The sequence below is a fragment of the Staurois parvus genome, unplaced genomic scaffold (genome assembly GCF_062004578.1).
Source record: "Staurois parvus isolate SC_StPar_1 unplaced genomic scaffold, SC_StPar_1.0 ptg001447l, whole genome shotgun sequence".
NCBI lineage: Eukaryota > Metazoa > Chordata > Amphibia > Anura > Ranidae > Staurois > Staurois parvus.
Window position 1 is genome coordinate 27536 of NW_028319243.1, and position 25696 is coordinate 53231.

General features: G+C 45.7%; 1 protein-coding gene across 1 annotated transcript in view; it reads right to left on the minus strand.

Annotated features, from left to right (window-relative positions):
- LOC149435926 (SAM and SH3 domain-containing protein 3-like) overlaps nt 1-25481 on the minus strand; it is a 47153-nt gene extending 21672 nt beyond the window's left edge. The window contains exons 1-2 of the mRNA XM_089662245.1: nt 25344-25481; nt 962-1054 (exon numbers count right to left, since the gene is read on the minus strand). Of these exons, the coding sequence (XP_089518371.1) occupies nt 962-1054; nt 25344-25400 (150 nt within the window). The 5' untranslated portion in view covers nt 25401-25481. The remainder of the gene's footprint in view (nt 1-961; nt 1055-25343) is intronic.
- Nucleotides 25482-25696: the final 215 nt, after the last annotated feature.

Below are 25696 nucleotides of genomic sequence, written 5' to 3' on the forward strand. Positions count from 1 at the left end.
AAATGATTGCTTTTACATCCTATATGGGTGTAAAAGCAATCAGTGTAAAAAAAAAAAAAATCTTCATCACCCCCCACAAGTAGTACAGCGTCACCATGGTGACACTGTACTGCTAGGGTGCCAGTATGTAAAAAAAAAAAAATAAATAAAAAATAATAATATTAAAAAATAAAAGAAAAATGTAAAAGAAATGTTTAAAAATTATAATTTTTGGTTATAAACTAATTTGGATTTTTTTTTTTTTACTAAAAAGATAATGGAATAAATTTTGGCCAAGATTTATGATGAAATATTATTTATTTGCAAAATGTTATAAAAAAACACTTTTTTTCAAAATTTTTATACTTTTTCATTTACATAGCAAAAAAAATAAAAATTCCAGCGGTGAATAAATACCACCAAAATAAAGCTTTATCTGTCTCAAAAAAATGGTAAAAAATTAATTTGGGTACAGTGTTGCATGACCGCGCAATTGTCATTCAAATGTGATAGCGCTGAAAGCTGAATATTGCCCTGGTCAGGAAGGGGGTAAAAGTGTCCGGACTGGAAGTGGTTAAAATGACACAAAAATTATTATTATGGTAAAAATCACCACTATTTAAAAATAAAATAAATACATAACTAAATAAATAATAATAATTAAATAAAATCTAAAAATAAATAAATATATATATATATATATATATATATACAGTGTATATACTATATATATTATATTGCCAAAAGTATTGGGAATCAGGGGCGGACTGACCATTTGGAAACTCGGCACTGCCCGAGGGCCCGGGGTCAGTAGGGGGCCCCATGAGATGCCCCTGGTACCTTTTTCATAGGCTTTTTCCAGTTTGGGCAAGGACACAGGGGCCCAATGATCCCCTATTGCCCGGGGGCCCCATGACTTGTCAGTCCGCCCCTGAGAGATACACAAGACAAGTTCAGAAATGTTCTATGAATTCTCACTCACTTCAGTTTCCAGGTTGAACTCATTGCAGGAAATGGGCGAGCTTGGTTTTGATTTCCCGAAATCCTTAAAGCTGCTGGAGCGTTGTAGTGACAACTAGAGAGAATAAAAATGCATTGTATGTAAAAAAGATGTCACAAGCAGAAAATTCACAGACAAAGCAATGAGCACATAAGACAAAGGACACCGTGCAGCCAATCCGAGACTGTCTCTGATTCTACAAGTCCAAAGAAGACCAGCACACCCACAAGTACCATTCCTATTTATGAATCCATCAAGGAAGTCCACTAGAAACTTGGGAGCTGGTAAACAGGTCCTAGCACCACATCCCAAAAACTTCAAAAACATTAACCTCCCTAGCGGTCTGATTATGTCCATATTTCTGTGCTCAAAGCGGTACATTTTTTTGCATGGAAATATGTATTTTTTTATTGTAGGCCTGTAATTCTTAGGAATAACTCACTGAAATCTGTCCGAACAAGAGTCTAGTAAACATCCCGAGGATGATAAAATTTGAAACACGAAATCATAAATTATAATATAATAAATAATCATAAAAAATAATAATATAATAATACATTTAATTCAATAATATAATCAAACCAAAAACACTGAAATGTGAAATAGAGCGCCAAATTCGCACATCGCTGAGCAAATTCGCAGAATCGTTTTCAGTGTCTGATGAGGAATTTCCCCCACGAATCATTATCACTCAATTCTGCAAGTGGTTCTGATTTACTATCGCTGTTCTCTAGTCGGTCTAAAACCGATTTTGACCTAAAGGGACGCTTTTTGGACGCCATGGACGTTTCTCAGTTTCCAGGCAGAAAGAACAGTAAAAATGCAGACAGGGCGCAGGACAAAGCACTCGGGACAAAATGTATGTGAAATGGTTTGATACAGGAATGTTATACTATGTGATTTTAGTGTATTTAGTGAATGTCACTTTTTAACATTTTTAAATTTCCCGCCAGTTCCCTCCCCCGTACGTCCCAGCGCACACAGGGATCGGAACCCGGAAGACAGATGCCGGCATCGGCCGGAAGACATTGACGGGGACGCTGCAGGGGGGACATCGCGGGAGTGCAGGACAAGGTAAGTGATCGAAGGAATCCCGGAGCAACGCTGCAGTGTATTCCCGAGTGTAGCTCGGGGGGGTTACCGCTTTTGGTACTGAAAGTTAACCCCGAGCTACACTCGGGAATACCGCCAGGGGGGTTGAGGAACTCCACTAAAAACTTGGGAGCTGGTAAACAGGTCCTAGCACCACATCCCAAAACTTCAAAATCATTAATAGAATATGTCCAGGGGCGGACTGACCATTCGAGCACTCGGGCACTGCCCGAGGGCCCGTGGTCAGTAGGGGGCCCCACGAGATGCCTCTGGTACCTTTCATTGGCTTTTTCATAGGTTTTTTAGGGTGTTGGCGAGGACAAAGGGGCCCCATGATCCCCTATTGCCCAGGGGCCCCATGAGTTGTCAGTCCACCCCTGAATATGAGGATACCTAAACAGCTTCAGAAGGTCTCCAGAGGGACATCAGAGGAGAACTCGCACCCTTACCAATGGAGCCCAGCAGCAGGGCTATCTTAATGCATGGGCACCCCTGGGCACTGCCCAGGGGCCCCATGTGCATGTAGGCCCCATGATAATCTTGCATTACATCATACTTGCCAAATGTCATGCTTTTTACTTAGCAGTTCCAATGGCTGTGTCCCTGGCAGTGTTCCAGAATCTGGGTTATGGGGACAGTAGCATCCTATCACTAGTCAAAATCTACAATTGGCTCCCCCCTGTACTGTGTTCTCCTGTCCCTGCTGTACTGTGCCCACTGTGTTCATTAGTCTGTGATTTGCGGCACATTTTCTTATTGTTTAAAACTGATTTTATTAAAAGTACTAATAAATATATGTTTAATTCTATCAACTATTTATACTTTAATTTAGGTGCATAAATTGGGGCCGGCTGGTAAGGGTCCCAGAGCATTACTTTGCCCAGGGGCCCATGATGCTATTAAGACGGCCCTATCCAGCAGTCGTGCTTCTGTCCATCTGTGAGCACCCTCTTTGGAAATTGGCAGATTTAAATAACTGATTTTTTTTTTAAGTCCGCACAGGTGCGAAAAAAACGAAGAAACCTGTAAGTGAACAAAAAACATGCAAGTGCAAAGCACAAACACAAAAAGTGTACTTAGGGGTGTGCTTTAGTCCACCCCCCCCGAAGGGGTAGGACCTCTACCCTGATCCACCAGGGCACAAGACTCTTGACAGAGACTGAGGTTTCCACATGGTCCACCTAGCCAAAAGGCCTGGCGGACCCCTTTCCTTGTGGCTAGCCGAAGCCAACCACCAGGTAATAAGTCAGGGGGCTCTCCCGAAGAGAGACCCCTCCAGGAACAGGGGAGGAAAGAACCAAAAGGCCACACATCTTCAACCTAGACTTCAGGGCAGGACGAGGACCCACACCCTACCATCCATGAGAAAAAAACACACACACATAAGTGAAAGGTGACAAGAACGTGGGAGGATAAATCAATAAATCAATAAATAATGGCCGTGCAATTGTCCACTGGCTAGGCCCTGAGGCCTGTACCATAAAAATTGCCCTGGACTTAGCCAAAAGATCTAGCCTTAAAAGGTACAGTGCAGAAGAAGTGTTTTAGAACAGTGACTGTGTGCACTTTTCACACGTGGGATCTCACCCCCATGTGCTACTAAGAGCACCCCTGAGGCGACCACTCAGGGGGCACTGCTCTGCGGACTCTCTGCCTCCCTGGCCCCTGGCCAGACAAGGTAGACCCATTCAAATCAGGAGGAACTGGGCCCCTCTGGCTTTCCCAGGGGAATTACTCCCAGGCCCCATTAGCCTGTGGGCTCCTCGGTTTCTCTTCCAGCCGGTACTAGCCTTCAGAGCCCCCATCATACCAGCAGGGGTACTATACAGCCAGCCATCCTCGCCAAGAAGCAAGAATGATGGTGGAGCACCTCTACTGGACACTGATAAGAACTGATACTAAACTTGATCTTAGCCAAAAGGCTGGATTTATATAACTGATAGTCATCACTTGGGAAAATTAGTTCATAAGCTGCTGAATATTGAGGATCATGGGGGGGGGGGGGTGTTGTAGGTTTGAAGGGTTATAGGGATGGTTAGTGTGAGAGGTACAAGGTTTGTGTTTGGTTACCTAGAGGCAGGGGCGGACTGACAACTCATGGGGCCCACGGGCAATAGGGGATCATGGGGCCCCTGTGTCCTTGCCCACACTCAAAAAAGCCTATAAAAAAGGTACCAGAGGCATTTCATGGGGCCCCCTACTGACCCCGGGCCCTCGGGCAGTGCCTGAGTGCTCGAATGGTCAGTCCGCCCCTGCCTAGAGGGTATTGTTAGTTTTATGGGGAGGATTGGGGAGGGTAGTGTTAGGGTTAAATTGAGGTTTATTGTTGGGGTTATAAGAACAGTTATTTTTATTATTTCAGGTACTTATATAGTGCTGTCAATTTATGCAGTGCTTTACATATATATTGTACATTCACATCAGTCCCTGCCCCCGAGGAGCATACAATCTAAGGTCCCTAACTCACATTCATACATACACATACTAGGGACAATTTAGACAGGAGCCAACTCACCTACCAGCATGTCTTTGGAGTGTGGGAGGAAACCCACACAGGCACAGGGAGAACATGCAAACTCCTGGCAGGTGGTACCGTGGCTGGGATTTGAACCAACGACCCAAGTACTGCTAGGTGGAAGTGCTAACCATTTAGCCACTGTGCCGCCCATAGAGTGTTAATGTTGAGGTTACAGGGATGGTTAGTGTTAGGCCCATTCACACTTGGCAATTTGGAATTGGTGGGAGAATCAATGAGATTCTGCCCCCAGTCCCAATCTGTGGCAAAACACATGACGCACGTGTGGGTGCCATTATTCTTAATTATTCTGGCACCTCAAATGTGGTGTGATTGTCACATGACAGGATCTCATGGAAACACTGGCCACGTTGCGTCAAAGCCAGACCTAAACCTAATATCTCTCCCCCACTTTGTGTCTGTTTGCCCCAGGTTGGCATTGTGTCCATAGTAGCACTTGTGTTGGCAGAGCAGAGTAGGACTGGAGGGATTACTTTGATGCAGTCGGCCAGCCTAAACATGTATTGAAATACGTGTGAACTGAAAATACCTATTTTTTTTATTGCAAAATCTGCTGGAAAGGGTAATTAGCAGTGTGCAGAGGGTCCCTCCAGGAGTTCTGGTGTTAACATGTGGCTACCCCCCTTTAGCACCTGATAGATAATTGTATGTACAAGCTATTGGGATTTGAGCCCAGGTATATCTTGTTTCTAGGATCTTATGGAAAACACGTCTAAAATTTGCACAAAGCTTGTTGCCCAAAATGGAGCAAGAACTTCTTAACTTAAATAAAGGAATGCGCTAAAACCACAAACTATTCCTAATTTAGTGTAGAAACATTAGTGCAAAAGATATACCGTATTTGCCGGCGTATAAGACGACTTTTTACCCCTTGAAAAACTTCTCAAAAGTCGGGGGTCGTCTTATACGCCGGTATACGGCATACTGACACTTTTTAGGGTGGCGGCGCGGGGGCGGAAGGGACACTAAGTACAGGGGTGGGCAGGGGCTGTTTCTTACCTGGCTCCGGTCCCACGATGATCCAGTCCAGGAAGCGCGGCTGCTCCTTCAGTTCGGCCACTGGATGTTCGCGCGGCTGCTCGGCTCCGCCTCCTCACCGGTGATTGGCCGCCAGAACTGTAGCTCAGGAAAGGCACACAGGGGGCCAATCACCGGCGAGGGGGCGGAGCCGAGCGGCCCCGCGAAAATCGAGTGCAGGACCAGCAGGTAAGTGTTCAGTGTAGAGGTGCTGCTGCAACCACATATGCTGGCTGCAGCAGCACCATACGAGAACAGGGTCAGCAAGTGTCAGTGGGAGGAATAGTGCCCCATCATTGGTGTCACTGATACCAATGATGGAGCACTATTCCTCCCACTGATACCAATGATGGGGCACTATTCCTCCCACTGATACCAATGATGGGACACTATTCCTCCCACTGACACCAACGATGGGGCACTATTCCTTCCACTGATACCAACGATGGGGCACTATTCCCCCCCCCACACTGACACCAACGATGGGGCACTATTCCCCCCCCCACTGACACCAATGATGGGGCACTATTCCACCCCCCACTGACACCAATGATGGGGCACTATTCCACCCCCACTGACACCAATGATGGGGCACTTTTCCACCCCCCACTGACACCAATGATGGGGCACTATACCACCCCCCACTGACACCAATGATGGGACACCATTCCTCCCACTGACACCAATGTTGGGACACTATTCCTCCCACTGACACCAATGATGGGGCACCATTCCCCCCACTGATACTAATGATGGGGCACTATTCCTGCCACTGATACCAATGATGGGGCACTATTCCTCCCACTGATACCAATGATGGGGCACTATCCCTCCCACTGACACCAATGATGGGGCACTATTCCTCCCACTGACACCAATGATGGGGCACTATTCCTGCCACTGATACCAATGATGGGGCACTATTCCCCCCTCTGATACTAATGATGGGGCACTATTCCTTCCACTGATACCAATGATGGGGCACTATTCCTCCCCCTGATACTAATGATGGGGCACTATTCCCCCCACTGATACTAATGATGGGGCACTATTCCCGCCACTGATACCAATGATGGGGCACTATTCCTCCCACTGATACCAATGATGGGGCACTATTCCTGCCACTGATACCAATGATGAGGCACTATTCCTGCCACTGATACCAATGATGGGGCACTATTCCTGCCACTGATACTAATGATGGGGCACTATTCCCCCCACTGATACTAATGATGGGGCACTATTCCTCCCACTGATACCAATGATGGGGCACTATTCCTCCCACGGATACTAATGATGGAGCACTATTCCTGCCACTAATGCCAATGATGGGACACTATTCTTGCCACTGATACCAATGATGGGACACTATTCCTGCCACTGATACCAATGATGGGGCACTATTCCCCCCACTGACACCAATGATTTGTTTGGACATTGGAAGAAGTTCAAAATTGGACAATTTTTATATTCACAAATTTAATTATTTAAATTACTTATGCACTAAAAAATAGTTTTGCACATAATTTTGATATTTTTTGATATTAATTGAGAATAGATATATATATCTTTTGCACTAATGTTTCTACACTAAATTAGGAATAGTTCCTAATTCCTTTATTTAAGTTATAGCACTAAGAAATTTATTTGGTTTCTTTGAGGTGGAATTGCTGCTTTAAAGTATTAAGGGTGTGGCGCTTTTATTACACTTGTGATATTGAAGAACTTCTTCTGCAGGGAAAGGTTTCTTCACAGTAAGAGCTGTATAAATGTGGAATAGACTCCCTCAAGAGTTGGTTCTGGCCAGCTCAGTGGATTGCTTTAAAAAAAGGCCTGGACTGTTTCTTAGATACACAGAATATAACTGGATACTAACATTTATAGGTAAAGTCAGGGGCGGACTGACAACTCAAAAAAGCTTATAAAAAAGGTACCAGGGGCATCTCATGGGGCCCCCTACTGACCCCGGGCCCTCGGGCAGTGCCCGAGTTTCCAAATGGTCAGTCCGCCCCTGGGTAAACCTGATCCAGGGAATATCCGACTGCCTCTCAGGGGATCAGGAAGGAATTTCTGATCCCCTGAGATATATAGGGCAGCTCATTTAAGTGAATAGGCTAGAGAAACTAGACAGCCAAGCTCTACTGCTATAATCCTGATGAAATCTGGAGACTGGTGCTCAGGCCTTCGGTGTTCACTTGTCACAGTAATCTTCAAATGTATACAGCCGGCTACATGGATGTATAGAAGACAAACCTAGGACATTGTCACTACCTAGTCCTTCGATTTCTTGTTTCTTTTTGGATATTTCCCTTATCCTGTTTTGTTTCCTGGTCCTCCTCCATTTTGTCCTTTTTTTTCTTTACGATATGTTGACTGTGCCACAGTTGGAGGGTTTTTTGTAGATCTTTCTAAGGAACTTTCTCTAGAGAAGACCGAGCCCACAGAAGTTCTAGACGTATTGGGAGATCGCAGCTCAACTGCATCTGAAAACTCTGATTGGGGGTATCTGAAGCTTCTGGTGAACTGAAATTAAACCCAGATTTTTTTTTCAGAATTGATTGTGGAAACCTTCTATTCTTCCGTACATATATTAACCCATCTTCGTAATCTTTCAAATCTCGTAAGAATTTAGATTGTTTCGTCTCCATAATCTTCACCTCTAAGTCCGTGATGTTGGACATTAAATATTGATTCAGACTCTCATTTATAGAGAGTGTCCAATATTGTAAAATGGATTCCTTCAACAAAGTGATATTTTGATTTGCCTCCACCAACAGTTTTTCCTCATATGATAAAATAATTAAGTAACTACCGCCCTTGGAGGTTATTGTTGGGGTTAGAGAAAGGAATATTGTTGGGGTTCCAGGGATGGTTAGAGTTAATTCAAGGGTTATTGTTAAGGTTACAGGAATGGTTAGGGTTCAATCAAGGGTTATTGTTGGGGTTACAGGGAGGATTAATGTTGGGGTTACATGGAAGGTTGTTGTGGGGGTTACAAGATGGGTTATTGTTGGGGTTACAGGGAGGATTAATGTTGGGATTACACGAAGGTTGTTGTTGGGGTTACAAGAAGGGTTATTGTTGGGGTTACAGGGAGGATTAATGTTGGGATTACATGAAGGTTGTTGTTGGGGTTACAAGAAGGGTTATTGTTGGGGTTACAGTGAGGATAGAGTATTGTTAGGGTTACATCAAGAGTTATTTTTGGGGTTACAGGGAGGATTAATGTTGGGGTTACATGGAAGGCTGTTGTTGGGGTTACAAGAAGGGTTATTGTTGGGGTTACAGTGAGGATAGGCTATTGTTAGGGTTACATCAAGGGTTATTGTTGGGGTTACAGGGAGGATTAATGTTGGGGTTAGGGTTATTGTTAGGGTTACGGGGAGGTTATTGTTGCGGTTAGAGAAAGGATTATTGTTAAGGTTACAGGGATGGTTAGGGTTAAATCAACGGTTGATGTTAAGGTTACAGGATTGGTTCAGGCTACATAAGGGGTTATTGTTGGGGTTGCAGGGAAGATTAATGTTGGGGTTACATGGAAGGTTGTTGTTGGGGTTACAAGAAGGGTTATTGTTGGGGTTCCAGGGATGGTTAGGGTTAAATCAAGGGTTATTGTTAAGGTTACAGGAATGTTAGGGTTACATAGGGGGTTATTGTTGGGTTTAGAGAGAGGATAAATGTTGGGGTTACATGGAACCTTGTGGTTGGGGTTACAAGAAGGGATAAGTTATTGTTAGGGTTATGTCAGGGGTTATTGTTGGACTTATAGGAAGGGTTAGTGTTAGAGTTATTGTTAGGGTTACAGGGAGGTTATTGTCGGGGTTAGAGAAAAGATTATTGTTGGGGTTCCAGGGATGGTTAGGGTTAAATCAAGGGGTATTGTTAAGGTTACATGATTGGTTAGGGTTAAATAGGGGGATGTTGTTGGGTTACAGGAGGATTAATGTTGAGGTTACATTGAGGGTTGTTTTTGGGGTTACAAAAAGGGTTATTGTTGGGGTTACAGGAATCATTAATGTTTGGGTTACATGGAGGGTTGTTGTTGCGGTTACAAGAAGGGTTATTGTTGGGGTTACAGGGATCATTAATGTTGGGGTTACATGGAAGGTTATTGTTGGGGTTACAAGGAGGGTTGTTTTTTGGCTTACAGGGATCATTAATGTTGGGGTTATATGAAGGGTTGTTATTGGGGTTACAAGGGTTATTGTTTGGGTTACAGGGATCGTTAATGTTGGGGTAACATTGAGGGTTGTTGTTGGGGTTACAAGAAGGGTTATTGTTGGGGTTACAGGGAGGGTTGTTGTTGGGGGTACAAGAAAAGTTATTGTTTGGGTTACAGGGATCATTAATGTTGGGGTTACATGGAAGGTTGTTGTTGGGGATACAAGGAGGTTAGGTTATTGTTGGGGTTACAGAGTCAGTGTTAGGTTTATTGGGAGATTGGTGTTATGTTTTCAGGGTGGGTTTGTGTTACTGTTACAGGAAGGTATGGTGTTAGGGTTACAGGGAGTCCTGGTGCTAGATTTATGGGAGGGTACAACTGGGGGAATCAATGCTGGAGAAGGATCTGGGGGTTCTGGTAGATCACAAGCTTAATAATGGCAGCAATGCCAAGCTGCAGTTTCTAAAGTGAGCAAAATCCTCTCTTGTATTAAAAGAGGTTTATACTCCAGAGAGAGAGATATAATTCCCCCCAGTACAAAGCATTAGTAAATCCTCATCTGGAATATGCAGTTCAGTTTTGGGCACCAATTCACAAAAAGAACATTGGGGAACTGGAGAAAGTACAGAGAAGGGCAACCAAACTGATAAGAGGTATGGAGGAGCACAGCTATGAGGAAAGATTAGAGGAACTGAATTTATTCTCTACTGAGAAGAGGAGATTAAGGGGGATATGATCTCCATGTATAATACATAAGGGGGGGCTATGATCTCCATGTATAATACATAAGGGGGGGATATGATCTCCATGTATAATACATAAGGGGGGATATGATCACCATGTATAATACATAAGGGGGGATATGATCTCAATGTATAATACATAAGGATGGATATGATCTCCATGTATAATACATAAGGGGGATATGATCTCCATGTATAATACATAAGGGGGGGATATGATCTCCGTGTATAATACGTAAGGGGGATATGATTTCCATGTATAATACATAAGGGGGGATATGGTCTCCATGTATAATACGTAAGGGGGATATGATTTCCATGTATAATACATAAGGGGGGATATGATCTCCATGTATAATACATAAGGGGGGATATGATCTCCATGTATAATACATAAGGGGGGATATGATCTCCATGTATAATACATAAGGGGGATATGATCTCCATGTATAATACATAAGGGGGGGATATGATCTCCATGTATAATACATAAGGGGGGATATGATCTCCATGTATAATACATAAGGGTGATATGATTTCCATGTATAATACATAAGGGGGATATGATCTCCATGTATAATACATAAGGGGGGATATGATCTCCATGTATAATACATAAGGGGGGAGGGGGGGATATGATCTCCATGTATAATACATAAGGGGGGATATGATCTCCATGTATAATACATAAGGGGGGGATATGATCTCCATGTATAATACATAAGGGGGATATGATCTCCATGTATAATACATAAGGGGGGGATATGATCTCCATGTATAATACATAAGGGGAAATATGATCTCCATGTATAATACATAAGGGGGGATATGATCTCCATGTATAATACATAAGGGGGGATATGATCTCCATGTATAATACATAAGGGGGGATATGATCTCCATGTATAATACATAAGGGGGGATATGATTTCCATGTATAATACATAAGGGGGGGATATGATCTCCATGTATAATACATAAGGGGAGATATGATCACCATGTATAATACATAAGGGGGGGATATGATCTCCATGTATAATACATAAGGGGGGGATATGATCTCCATGTATAATACATAAGGGGGGATATGATCTCCATGTATAATACATAAGGGGGATATGATCTCCATGTATAATACATAAGGGAGGATATGATCACCATGTATAATACATAAGGGGGATATGATCTCCATGTATAATACATAAGGGGGGATATGATCTCCATGTATAATACATAAGGGGGGATGTGATCTCCATGTATAATACATAAGGGGGGATATGATCTCCATGTATAAATACATCAGTGGTTCATATAGTGAACTCGGTGTAGAGCTATTCACCCTGAGGTCATCACAGAGGACAAGGGGGCGCTCTTTACGTCTGGAGGAAAAGAGATTAAATCTCCAAACACGGAAAGGTTTCTTCACAGTAAGAGCTGTGAGAATGTGGAATAGACTCCCTCAAGAGTTGGTTGTGGCCAGCTCAGTGGATTGCTGTAGGAACGTCCTGGATTGTTTCTTGGATACACAGAATATAACGGGATATAACATTTATAAGTAAAGTTGATCCAGGGAATATCCGATTGCCTCCCGGGGGATCAGGAAGGAATTTTTTTCCTAGCAGGAGCAAATTGGATCAGGCTTTGCTGGGTTTTTTTTGCCTTCCTCTGAATCAAATGTCGGTGTAGGATTATAACTTTTTTTTTTTCTATGGTTGAACTGGATGGACATTTGTCTTTTTTCAGCCAGACTAACTATGTAACTATGCCGCACTGCTTTCTAAACCAAACACTACCAGGGCCATGCTCCCGGAGATGAAGGCCGATGAGTCTTCCCATTATCCCTTACTCCTTGAGACATGGATCTATTGGCTTTGCGCAGTAATCGTCTCTTTATGGAGATCTGTACCCATTGAACAGCCAAATACACGACCCCGAGACTTCTATTTGCTTACATTTACAGTTAAAACATCTACAAGAAACAGCTCTCTGCTATAACGAGAAATAATAAGCGGTGGAAGTCTTCTTCGCAGCTCGCAGTGCGGTTTCTGCCTCTCTTCTGATCAGGATGCTAAAACCTCAGATTCTCAACATGCGTTAACCCCTCCTATGCTGCATCCTGCACATACAGCGCTCTTACAGGAAACATGCTCACACCTGACAAGCAGGGAGGAAGTGGCACCAAATGTGTCAAGGTTTGACTAAGCAGAGCAGCAGACCCCTTGCTGGGGAAAAGGCATTTGCATCAATACTTCATTAGGATGGAAAGAAAAAAGGTTCAGGGCAGCTGTCTGAAATGTAAATGATTTTGTCTAGACAGTTCTCAGGCCCCAGGTATAGTATCAGGACCTTTTGCCCAGCTGCCGAGCAGCTACGCGTTTCACCATACATTACAAAGCTCATGCATATCAATACATCCAGAAATAAATAAAATTCTGACTTGTTTCATTCCAGCACATAAATTATTATTATTATTATTATACTGTATTTATATAGTGTCAAAGGGTATTCTCAGCGCTGTACAGTAGCAGGGGGGACACAACATGAGACAAGACAGTAACAATACAATACACGAGGGGTTCGAGGGCCCTGATCTTTCGAGCTTACAATGTAGGAGGGAGGGGAAGGTGGTACAGGAGGAAATGGCTGTGGGGGATGGAGTGGTGGGAGGAATGGAGGAGGTTAGTTGTTAGGTGAGGTCGGGGTAGGCTTCCCTGAAGAGGAGGGTTTTCAGGGTGCACCTGAAGGTGAGGAGGGTAGGTGACAGTCTGAAGGATTGGGGGAGGGAGTTCCAGAGGATGGTGGAAGTCCTAGAGAAGTCCTGCAATCGGGCGTGGGAGGAGGAGACCAGGGAGCTAGAGAGTAGGAGGTCCTGTGAGGAGCGGAGGGCACGGGTAGGGTGGTATTTTGGTATCAGGTCAGTTATGTAGTTCGGGGTGGCGTTGTGAATGGCTTTGTAGGTCAGAGTTAGCAGTTTGAATTTGATGCATTGGGCAATCGGGAGCCAATGAAGGGATAGGCAGAGGGGGGAGGTGGATGTGGAGAGCTTGGTGAGGTGGATGAGTCTCGCCGCGGAGTTTAGGATCGACTGGAGTGGGGATAGCGTTCGTTTGGGTAGGCCGGTGAGAAGGGAGTTGCAGTAGTCCAGGCGTGAGATGATGAGGGAGTGTACGAGTTGTTTGGTGGTGTCTGGGGTGAGGAATGTGCGTATCTTGGAGATGTTGCGGAGGTGGAGCCTGCAAGATCTAGATAGCAGTTGGATGTGGGGTAGGAAGGAGAGGTGGGAGTCCAGGGTGACACCCAGGAGTTTGGCGTGTGGGGTGGGAGAGATGGTGGCGTTGTTAGTAGTGATGGAGAGGATGGGGGGGGGGGGAGACCAGGAGCTCGGTTTTGGATAGGTTAAGTTTGAGGATAAATGGAATAAAAGGAAAGGATTATCACACTCCAGGCTACAACAGAACTTTTATATTAGAATGGCAGCGGAGATACATCCCTTATGCGTTTCGTGCCACCACAACACTTTCCCAAAGAGTCAAGACAGGCTTTTAGAAAAAGTGCTGTTGTAGCATGAAAAGTGTAAGAGCTTGTGAAGGGAGTCACTTTGGGTGGGGGGCCCATGGAACACAGCTCACTTTGGAGAGGTGGGGAGACCCCTTTCTCAGCTCCCCATATCCCTCTTATGTGTAAGTCGCCCTGTGCCTGTTAGGGGTACAGGGTGAAATGTCCTGTTATTGAGTAGACATGTATAGGTGGGGTGGGGGGGGTTGTTCATTGTTTAATGCCACGTGGTTGTCCCATTGTTCTATTGTGTGTCTGGCTTGGGAGCAAACTATTATGGGATGTATGTGTTTATGTGTATTGGCTTGGTGGGGGGGGGTGGGTGTTCCCAGCAGCCCTCCTGATAGGAATGTTTGCTGATGTGTCTCTGATTGCTAGATTTGGTTTGCCCCTCCCTGTGTCCATATGCAGGGAGGGGGGTTGTACACTTGAATGTTTATATCTTGTGTCTGTGTTAAAATAAAGCAGTCCACTTCCTGTTTTAATACAAGTCTGGAGCTGTCTTGTCTTGTATGGCCAGCGGTGGGGTCCGTGGATCTGTGTTCGGACAGGGAAGCAGGAGTCTAACGGAAATACCCAAGTGCAGTCGGGGTCCGGTTCCTTTACAGAGCTGTGTACCAATAATGGGGCATTATTTTTGCCAATGACACCAACTAAGGGGCACTATTCCTCCCACTGACACCAACAATGGGACACTATTCCTCCCACTGACACCAACAATGGGGCACTATTGTTCCCTTGATACCAACAATTTGGCACTATACCTGCAACTAACAGCAACAATGGGGCATTATTCCTTTCGCTGACACCAATATTGGGGCACTATTTTTGCCACCAACGATGGAGCACTATTCCTTCCACTGACACCAACAATGGGACACTATTCCTTCCACTGACGCCAACAATGGGACACTATTCCTTCCATTAATACCAACAATTTGGCACCATTCCTGCCAATGACACCAACAATGGGACACTATTCCACCCACTGACACCAATGATGAGGCACTATTCCTGCCACTGACACCAATGATGGGGCACTATTCCTTCCACTGACACCAACGATGGGACACTATTCCTCCCACTGACACCAATGATGGGGCACTATACCTCCCACTGACACCAATGATGGGGCACTATTCCTCCCACTCACACCAATGATGGGGCACTATTCCTCCCACTGACACCACTGATGGGGCACTACTCCTCCCACTGACACCAATGATGGGGCACTATTCTTCCATTGATACCAACAATTTGGCACTATACCTGCCACTAACAGCAATAATGGGGCATTATTCTTTTCACTGACACCAATATTGGGGCACTATTTTTGCCACCGACACCAACGATGGGGCACTATTCCTCCCACTGACACAACAATGGGGCACTATTCCTTCCATCAATACCAGCAATTTGGCATCATTTTTGCCAATGACACCAACAATGGGGCACTATTCCTGCCACTGACAGCAACAATGGGGCATTATTCCTCCCACTGACACCAATGATGGGGCACTATTCCTCCCACTGACACCAATGACAGGGCACTATTCCTCCCACTGATACCAATGATGGGGCACTATTCCTCCCACTGACACCAATGATGGGGCACTATTCCTCCCACTGACACCAATGATGGGGCACTATTCCTCCCACTGATACCAATGATGGGGCACTATTCCTCCCACTGACACCAATGATGGGGCACTATTCCTCCCACTGACACCAATGATGGGGCACTATTCCTCCCACTGACACCAATGATGGGGCACTATTCCTCCCACTGATACCAATGATGGGGCATTATTCCTCCCACTGACACCAATGACAGGGCACTATTCCTCCCACTGACACCAATGATGGGGCACCACTCTTTTCCTCATTGACCACCAAGCCTAAAGTACTGTCCCACTGATGCTGGAATATTTTCTGCTCCCGCTAGCTACAGTCTGCCCCCCCCCCAAATCTGAATAACAGTAAACTGGCCTTTTGCGTAGACTGTTTGGAGACGCCTGACCCAGGCTATTATCTCACAAGACCTAATATACATAGCTGTGGTGTCACTGATATACACTATAATGCTACCAGTAGAATACAAGCACCTACAGCAAATGTGCATAAAAAAAGTGAAATGAGTCACAAAGTCAACCAGCATATCAGTCCAGAAATTACAAAATCAGCAGAAAACTGCAAAAAAAATACAAAACGTCAAAACCACCGCAGCAGGATTTTCTTTCCCTAATACACAACTTGACCTTTGTGATAAAAGTGACGCGTCGTAAAGCAGAACTGCAGAAAATGGTCAACAGTAACCACTGATATCACTTCTTCTGCTTATATACATTCCTTGCTGCTGGGATAGAGAGCAAAGCTTGCATCTCCTGCCATGAGCTCTACTATTGTGCTCCCCGGAACACAATCACATTACAGGGGCGCTAGAATAAAACTAGAACTCTTGCTGCTTTCTTGATTGGGTTAGACTAGATCTTTTATTTGGGAACATAGCCAGCAATTTAAAACAGGGGTCTTCAAACTTTGGTCCACTACAAGATTCTATCTGGTCCGCAGCTGATCTGCACAATCTCCAATCCCCCTTCCATCAGTACTGGGGCAGGGTCATCCAGCGCTCAGGGTCATCCAGTGCTCAGGGTCATCCAGTGCTCAGGGTCATCCAGCTCCCGGGGTCATCCAGCGCTCGGGGTCATGCAGCGCCCGGGGTCATCCAGCGCTCGGGGTCATCCAGCGCCCGGGGTCATCCAGCGCCCGGGGTCATCCAGCGCTCGGGGTCATCCAGCGCCCGGGGTCATCCAGCGCCCGGGGTCATCCAGCGCTCTGGGTCATCCAGCGCCCGGGGTCATCCAGCGCTCGGGGTCATCCAGCGCTCAGGGTCATCCAGCGCTCAGGGTCATCCAGCTCCCAGGGTCATCCAGCGGAGACCCTCATAAAGACTCAGATGTAAGGAGGGAGTAATGATAGATACCCTCATATAAGTTACATAGTTAGTCTGGCTGAACTTTGGTCCACTACAAGATTCTATCTGGTCTCTGCACAATCTCCATTCCCCATCCCCCAGTACTGGGGCAGGGTCGTCCAGCGCCCAGGGCAAGGATCCAGAAATGCGCCCCCCTCCCCCTCTGTTAATACATACCGTAGTATAAGTGTACCACCATGAGTCTATTCCTTGCCCCCTTGTTTGTCTGTTCCCAAGGCAGCTGACCCTCCTGCCCATTCCTCGTCCCAGCCCTGCCACCCCCGCTCCCCAAAAGTAAGGGGAGACTCTGATGGGGGGCACTGATGTATGGGGGGATTCTGATGAGGACTCTGATGTAAGGGGGACTCTGACAGGGATCCAGATATAAGAGGTGACCTGAGTTATATAAGGAGAAACTCTTATTGGGAACCAGATGTAAGGAGGGAGTCATGATAGATACCCTGATGTAAGTGGAGACCCTCGTAGAGACCCAGATGTAAGGAGGGTGTAATGATAGATACCCCGATGTAAGTGGAGACCCTCATAGAGACCCAGATGTAAGGAAGGAGTCATGATAGATACCCTGATGTAATTGGAGACCCTCATAGAGACCCAGACGTAAGGAGGGAGTCATGATAGATACCCCGATGTAAGTGGAGACCCTCATAGAGACCCAGACGTAAGGAGGGAGTCATGATAGATACCCTGATGTAAGTGGAGACCCTCACAGAGATCCAGACGTAAGGAGGGAGTCATGATAGATACCCCGATGTAAGTGGAGACCCTCACAGAGATCCAGACGTAAGGAGGGAGTCATGATAGATACCCTGATGTAAGTGAAGACCCTCACAGAGACCCATACGTAAGGAGGGAGTCATGATAGATACCCCGATGTAAGTGGAGACCCTCACAGAGATCCAGACGTAAGGAGGGAGTCATGATAGATACCCCGATGTAAGTGGAGACCCTCACAGAGATCCAGACGTAAGGAGGGAGTCATGATAGATACCCCGATGTAAGTGGAGACCCTCACAGAGATCCAGACGTAAGGAGGGAGTCATGATAGATACCCCGATGTAAGTGAAGACCCTCATAGAGACCCAGACGTAAGGAGGGAGTCATGATAGATACCCTGATGTAAGTGAAGACCCTCATAGAGACCCAGACGTAAGGAGGGAGTCATGATAGATACCCCGATGTAAGTGGAGACCCTCATAGAGACCCAGACGTAAGGAGGGAGTCATGATAGATACCCCGATGTAAGTGGAGACCCTCATAGAGACCCAGACGTAAGGAGGGAGTCATGATAGATACACTGATGTAAGTGAAGACCCTCATAGAGACCCAGATGTAAGAAGGGAGTCATGATAGATACCCCGCTGTAAGTGGAGACCCTCATAGAGACCCAGACGTAAGGAGGGAGTCATGATAGATACCCCGATGTAAGTGAAGACCCTCATAGAGACCCAGACGTAAGGAGGGAGTCATGATAGATAGATACCCCAAATTATTGGCGCTCTATAAATCCTGTATAATAATAATAATACAGAGGATCTGACCCTTCCTCATCCCATTCAGAACAACCTTTTTAATTTCTCATTTCAGGTTTAGCTCTGCAGATAGGATGTCAGTTGTTAGTTAGGATCTCAGAATATTATATGCCACTTTATTAGGTCCACCTTGCTAGTACTGGGTTGGACCCCCTTTTGCCTTCAGAACTGCCTTCATTCTTCATGGCATAGATTCCACAAGGTGTTGGAAATATTCCTCAGAGATTTTGGTCCATATTGCCATGATAGAATCATGCAATTGCTTCAGATTTGTCGGCTGCACATCCATGATGTGAATCTCCCATTCCACCACATCCCAAAGGTGTTCTACTAGATGGAGATCTGGTGACTGTGGAGGCCATTGGAGTTCAGTGATCTCATTGTCGTGTTCAAGAAACCAGTTGGAGATGATTTGAGCTTTGTGACATGGTGCATTATCCTGCTGGAAGGAGCCATCAGAAGATGGGGACACTGGAGTCATAGAGGGATGGACATGGTCAGCAACGATCCTCAGGTAGGCCATGGCATTTAAACGATGCTCAGTTGGTACTAAGGGGCCCAAAGTGTGCCAAGGAAATCTCCCCCACACCATTACACCACCACCACCAGCCTGAACTGTTGATACAAGGCAGGACAGATCCACCACACCATGACACCACCACCAGCCTGAACCTTTGATACAAGGCAGGACAGATCCACCACACCATGACATCATCACCACCACCACCAGCCTGAACGGTTGACACAAGGCAGTATGGATCCCCCACATCATGGCACCACCACCAGCCTGATCCGTTGATACAAGGCAAGACGGATCACCCACACCATGGCACTACCACCACCAGCCTGAACCGTTGATACAAGTCAGAACAGATCCACCACACCATGACACCACCACCAGCCTGAACCGTTAATACAAGGCAGGGCAGATCCACCACACCATGACACAACCACCACCAACATGAACCGTTGATACAAGGCAGGACAGATCCACCACACCATGACATCAGCACCACCACCACCAGCCTGAACCGTATTTTGCATACCTTGGCTGTAACAAGTGGTGATTGGGATTACTGTTGCCTTTCTATCATCTGGAACCAGTCTGCCCATTCTCCTCTGACCTCTGACATCAACAAGGCATTTTCCTCCATACAACTGCAGCTCACTGGATATTTTCTCTTTTTCGGACCATTCTCAGTAAACCCTAGAGATGGTTGTACATGAAAATCCCAGCAGATCAGCAGTTTTTGAAATACTCAGACCAGCCCATCTGGCACCAACAATCATGTCACGTTCAAAGACACTTAAATCCCCTTTTATCTCCATTCTGATGCTCGGTTTGAACTTCAGCAAGTTGTCTTCACCACGTCTAGATGCCTAAATGCATTGAGTTGCTGCCATGTGAATGGCTGATTAGCAATTTGTGTTAGCAAGCAATTGAACAGGTGGACCTAATAAAGTGGCCAGTGAATGTATATTGACAGTGCTGGGTCTTGTCCAGGGGCGGACTGACAACTCATGGGGCCCCCGGGCAATAGGGGATCATGGGGCCCCTGTGTCCTTGCCCAAACTCAAAAAAGCCTATGAAAAAGGTACCAGGGGCATCTTATGGGGCCCTCTACTGACCCCGGGCCCTCAGGCAGAGCCTAAGTTTCCAAATGGTTAGTCCGCCCCTGGTCTTGTCACAGTGTCAGACGGCTAGAATGTCACACAGGGTTGTTACTTATGCAGGTTCAGGGGCTCCGTGATGTCTGTTCTGAGTGGAGAAAACGGGTTTTGCAGTTTTCTCCATAATTGGATTCTGGAGCTCAAAGACTTTGTAGAGACTTGGGAGCCTCTAACCCTGGGTCCAAATTTTACTGAAAACCAGCATCCTGATTGTTCCGGTTTGCACAGCAATTTTAGTCCAAGGGCAGTCTATGGTTCAGGGCTCTTTCCCTGGAGGCAAGTTGTAGAGACACTGGGAGCCTCGAGAGCCGATCTGACCTGGGGCCCCACCAGAGAGAGGTATTACAGTGATACTAAACCCACAACAGTACAATCAGTCTGTAGATGCAGTAAAGCATGCTTGTTATACTCACTGTGGGACCTAAGGGGTTAAAGCCCAGTACACACGATCGGAAAATGATCCAAAAAATACCGCTTTCGAATCGATCGTGCGATAATCTGATCGTTAGTACACAGCATTCGTCAAAAATTATTGGAAGGGTCAAGAACAGAAATTTTTCTCGTACGATACCAGATCGTACAATTTTTGTTTGATCAGTACAGCGTCCGTCCGAAAATACAATACAAATACACGACATCACTTCCAAGAACTTTCAGAACTTTAGTAACCTCTTCCCTTTCGATAGAAACGGACGATCATTCTTCCAATATTCTCAGGCGTAATCCTATGCATTGTGTAAAAAGGATGTTTGGTCCTGTCTTCTCTGATCCTCCTCTTCTTCTACTGTCCCCAACCCATCTGCCATAGTACAGAGCAGCAGTGGCAAGTCTGCACATGCTCTGTTTGGTGTGTTTACTTAAAGACCTTTTTTTTTTTGGAGGGTGCATCAGCACAGGGTCAGTCAGCACTGTCCAGACAGAGGGTCAGGGGTTATGCAGCCTCATAGGACAGTCAGAGGCAAATGAATACTCCTCCTACAAGATTAACATGTGCTCTGCTGGACACTGATAGAAGTCACAAGACTGCTATATACTATGCTATGAGAAAAGGGATTTAGCAGTTTATATTTTCTAAAATAATTGCATTTCCATGTTCTGTGTACTGTGGGAGACCAGATATAGTGAATGCAGGGTCCAGGGAGAGCGAATATAGTGAATGCGGGGTCCGGGGAGACCGGATATAGTGAATGCAGGGTCTGGGGAGACCAGATATAGTGAATGCAGGGTCCGGGGAGAGCGGATATAGTGAATGCAGGGTCCGGGGAAAGGGGATATAGTGAATGCAGGGTCCATGAAGAGCAGATATAGTGAATGCAGAGTCCAAGGAGACCAGATATAGGGAATGCGGGGTCCGGGGAGAGCGGATATAGTGAATGCAGGGTCCGGGGAGAGCGGATATAGTGAATGCAGGGTCAGGGGAGACCGGATATAGTGAATGCGGGTTCCGCGGAGAGGGGATATAGTGAATGCAGGGTCCGGGGAGAGCGGATATAGTGAATGCAGGGTCCAAGAAGAGCGGATATAGTGAATGCAGGGTCTGTGGAGACCAAATATAGTGAATGCAGGGTCCGAGGAGAGCGGATATAGTGAATGCGGGGTCCGGGGAGAGCGGATATAGTGATTGCAGGGTCCGGGGAGACCAGATATAGGGAATGCAGGGTCCAGGGAGACCAAATATAGTGAATGCAAGGTCTGGGGAGAGAGGATATAGTGAATGCAGGGTCTGGGGAGACCACATATAGTGAATGCAGGGTCCAGGGAGAGCGGATATAGTGAATGCAGGGTCCAGGGAGAGCGGATATAGTGAATGCAGGCTCCGAGGAGAGAGAATATAGTGAATGCAGGGTCCTGGGAGAGCAGATATAGTGAATGCAGGATCCGAGGAGAGAGGATATAGTGAATGCAGGGTCCGAGGAGAGCGGATATAGTGAATGCAGGGTCCGGGAGAGCGGATATAGTGAATGCAGGGTCCGGGGAGAGCGGATATAGTGAATGCGGGGTCCGGGGTGAGCGGATATAGTGAATGCGGGGTCTGGGGAGAGCAGATATAGTGAATACAGGGTCCGAGGAGACTGGATATAGTGAATGCAGGGTCCGGGGAGACCAGATATAGTGAATGCAGGGTCCGGGGAGACCGGATATAGTGAATGCAGGGTCCGGGGAGAGCGGATATAGTGAATGCAGGATCCGGGGAGAGCGGATATAGTGAATGCAGGGTCCGGGGAGACTGGATATAGTGAATGCAGGGTCTGGGGAGAGCGGATATAGTGAATGCAGGGTCCGGGGAGAGTGGATCTAGTGAATGCGGGGTCTGGGGAGACCGGATATAGTGAATGCAGGGTTTAGGGAGAGCAGATATAGTGAATGCCTGGTCTGGGGAGACTGGATATAGTGAATGCAGGGTCCGGGGAGAGCAGATATAGTGAATGCATGGTGTGAGGAGACTGGATATAGTGAATGCAGGGTCCGGGGAGAGCAGATATAGTGAATGCGGGGTCCGGGGAGACCGGATATAGTGAATGCATGGTCTGCGGAGACCAGATATAGTGAATGCAGGGTTCGGGGAGACCGGATATAGTGAATGCAGGGTCCGGGGAGAGCAGATATAGTGAATGCAGGGTCTGGGGTTTAGTAACACTTTAGTTGTCATCTGCAAGCCTAAAGGATAACTACCTTGACAACGCATTATTGCTTTCAATGATGTATATTGGGGGGGGATACAAAGAAACTTTGTAAATATAACCTCTTACTTCTGCTTCTGACTTCCCCTGTGTATTCAGAGCTGTCATCAGAGGCCCAAACCAGTGTAAACATTGCTTGGTTTACATTCAGACTGTCTGCATTCTATCTGCAGACAAGAAATTAAAACCTATGATTATGAAACACATTGGCTTCACATACATGTTTGATACAATTACACTATGCCAAGAGTGCAATGCAGTCACGTAATCTCTGGAGATCACCAACTGCTAGAAGCAGACAGATCCTACATGAGTTTAATTATGTCCTGCTCAGGGGCGGACTGACAACTCATGGGGCCCCCGGGCAATAGGGGATCATGGGGCCCCTGTGTCCTTGCCCAAACTCAAAAAAGCCTATGAAAAAGGTACCAGGGGCATCTCATGGGGCCCCTTACTGACCCGGGCCCTCGAGCAGTGCCCAACTTTTCAAATGGTCAGTCCGCCCCTGCTGATACCCTCATATTTCATGTGATTTCCTGCTGTGGAAAGCAGAGCATATATCTAGAGGAATCCCTGATGCCTTCCTCGTTCTCCAAAAATGTTCTCTCTCTGCACTATAGCTGAATTCAGGGACTGTTTGCTTTTAGCAGTTTGTGATCTCTGCATATTACATGAGTGCAGTGTGGCAAAGAAACTGTTACTTATGGCTCTTCGCAGTGAATAAAACATACGTATATTGGGGCAGCCAGCTTTGCTCATTATATATTCAGGCTCCACCCCCAGCTTAGTAATGATGCACAGTGATTGGGACACTGTTTCTCTTCACAAATGCACGTTTATTAGTATGTTTAGGCTATCTGACATCAGCCTGAACATGCTACTTATCCTTGTATCTCAACAGTTGTCATGTAGAGGTGGTGGCTACATCAGTACATACATAATTACATAGTTAGTCTGGCTGAAAAAAAGACAAAATTCCATCCAGTTCAACCATCAAAAAAAAAAAGAAGTTATTATCCTACATCCACAGTTGATCCAGAGGAAGGCAAAAAAAATCCCAATTTGCTCCTGCAGGTAAAAAAAATTCCTTCTTGACCCCCCGAGAGGCAATCGGATATTCCCTGGATCAACTTTACCTATAAATGTTATATCTAGTTATATTCTGTGTATCTAATATAAAGGATGTACTAAAGTGTAAATAATATTGGATGAAATCCTATAATGTAGCAAACTGTATGTGTAATATTCTATAAAATACTATAATGGAACATCAAGCAAGTTAAAATATGAAAGTAGCGATAATTGTTTGAAAAATAAACTGTGGAGTCTATAAAAAAAAGTTATATATTTCTTTTCTATGATCATCAGCTCCATCTAGTGGTCATGATGTGGTATTTCTATGATTGGAGAATTTCAGGAAAATACTGCATTATGGCCACTAGATGGAGCTGACAGTCATAGGAAATATTGTACCAATAATTTAGAAATAATAGTAATAGTTTATTTATTACAGGTTATCACCAACAATGTGCCCAGCACTTTACATCAGTACCTGTCTTCAAGGAGCATACAATCTAAGGTTCCATTCTCACATGTATACGCAAACATACTGGGCCTAGCTTAGACAGGAGCCAATGTCTTTGGAGTGAGTGGGGGAGCCCACTCAAGCCCAGGGAGACCATGCAAACCCCATGCATGGTCCTGGTTGGAAATTGAACTCCAGTCCATGGTCCTGGTTGGGAATTGAACTCCAGTCCATGGTCCTGGTTGGGAATTGAACCCCAGTCCATGGTCCATGGTCGGGAATTGAACTCCAGTCCATGGTCCTGGTTGGGAATTGAACCCCAGTCCATGGTCCATGGTCCTGGTTGGGAATTGAACCCCAGTCCATGGTCCATGGTCCTGGTTGGGAATTGAACCCCAGCCCATGGTCCTGGTTGGGAATTGAACCCCAGTGCTGCAAGGCAGAAGAGCTAACCCCTAATTCACTGTAATGAATGTCAATTTAAATTCCCTGAATGGTGCAAAAAATAATCAACACAGTAATAATAAACCTATATAGACAATAATAGTAATATAAACGTATATAGGAAAAGTCTTTATAGTATTCCAAAATAATCGAGTACTCTTAATTATATACAGATTGAAGAGGACTTTTATGGACCAGCCGGTGAATGGGGAAAAGCGAAACAAGTAAATCGGCAGATTGTTGATCCTCTTGACTATCTTTAGGTTTGTCCAGTTTGCTGACTATCATACAATGTATGGACCTCGATTGGACATTTTCTTGAATTGTGTGAAACTCTGCCAACCAAATATATCAACATGGACATATTCAGATCAAAATTTAGCAAATTTGCAATCAACGGCCAACGTGCCTCACCTTTTTTTTCTGAGCAGGGTCTTTGTCCGAACAATTGGAGGGCTTCCGTCTCAACATCTCTCCAATTGCTTGGCTGGGCTCGGTGCCGAGAAGTGATGGATTGTCTGCTCAGTTTACTACTGCAGCCTGGCTTGTTCAGCGTGCAGAAACTTCGACAGGAAGTAGGGTCACATGACTTGCCAAAAAACACAGCTTTGTGCTTGGGGTGGTTGCAAAAGATTGAGACGGAGGGGACCTGAGAATAAGGAAGGAAACTAAAGAGAATTAGCATGCAAATGAAGAACAAGGGTCTGCAAGAGACGGAGAAGTGAGACCCTCAATACTTCGAACAACACCACAATGGCCAAAGAGAA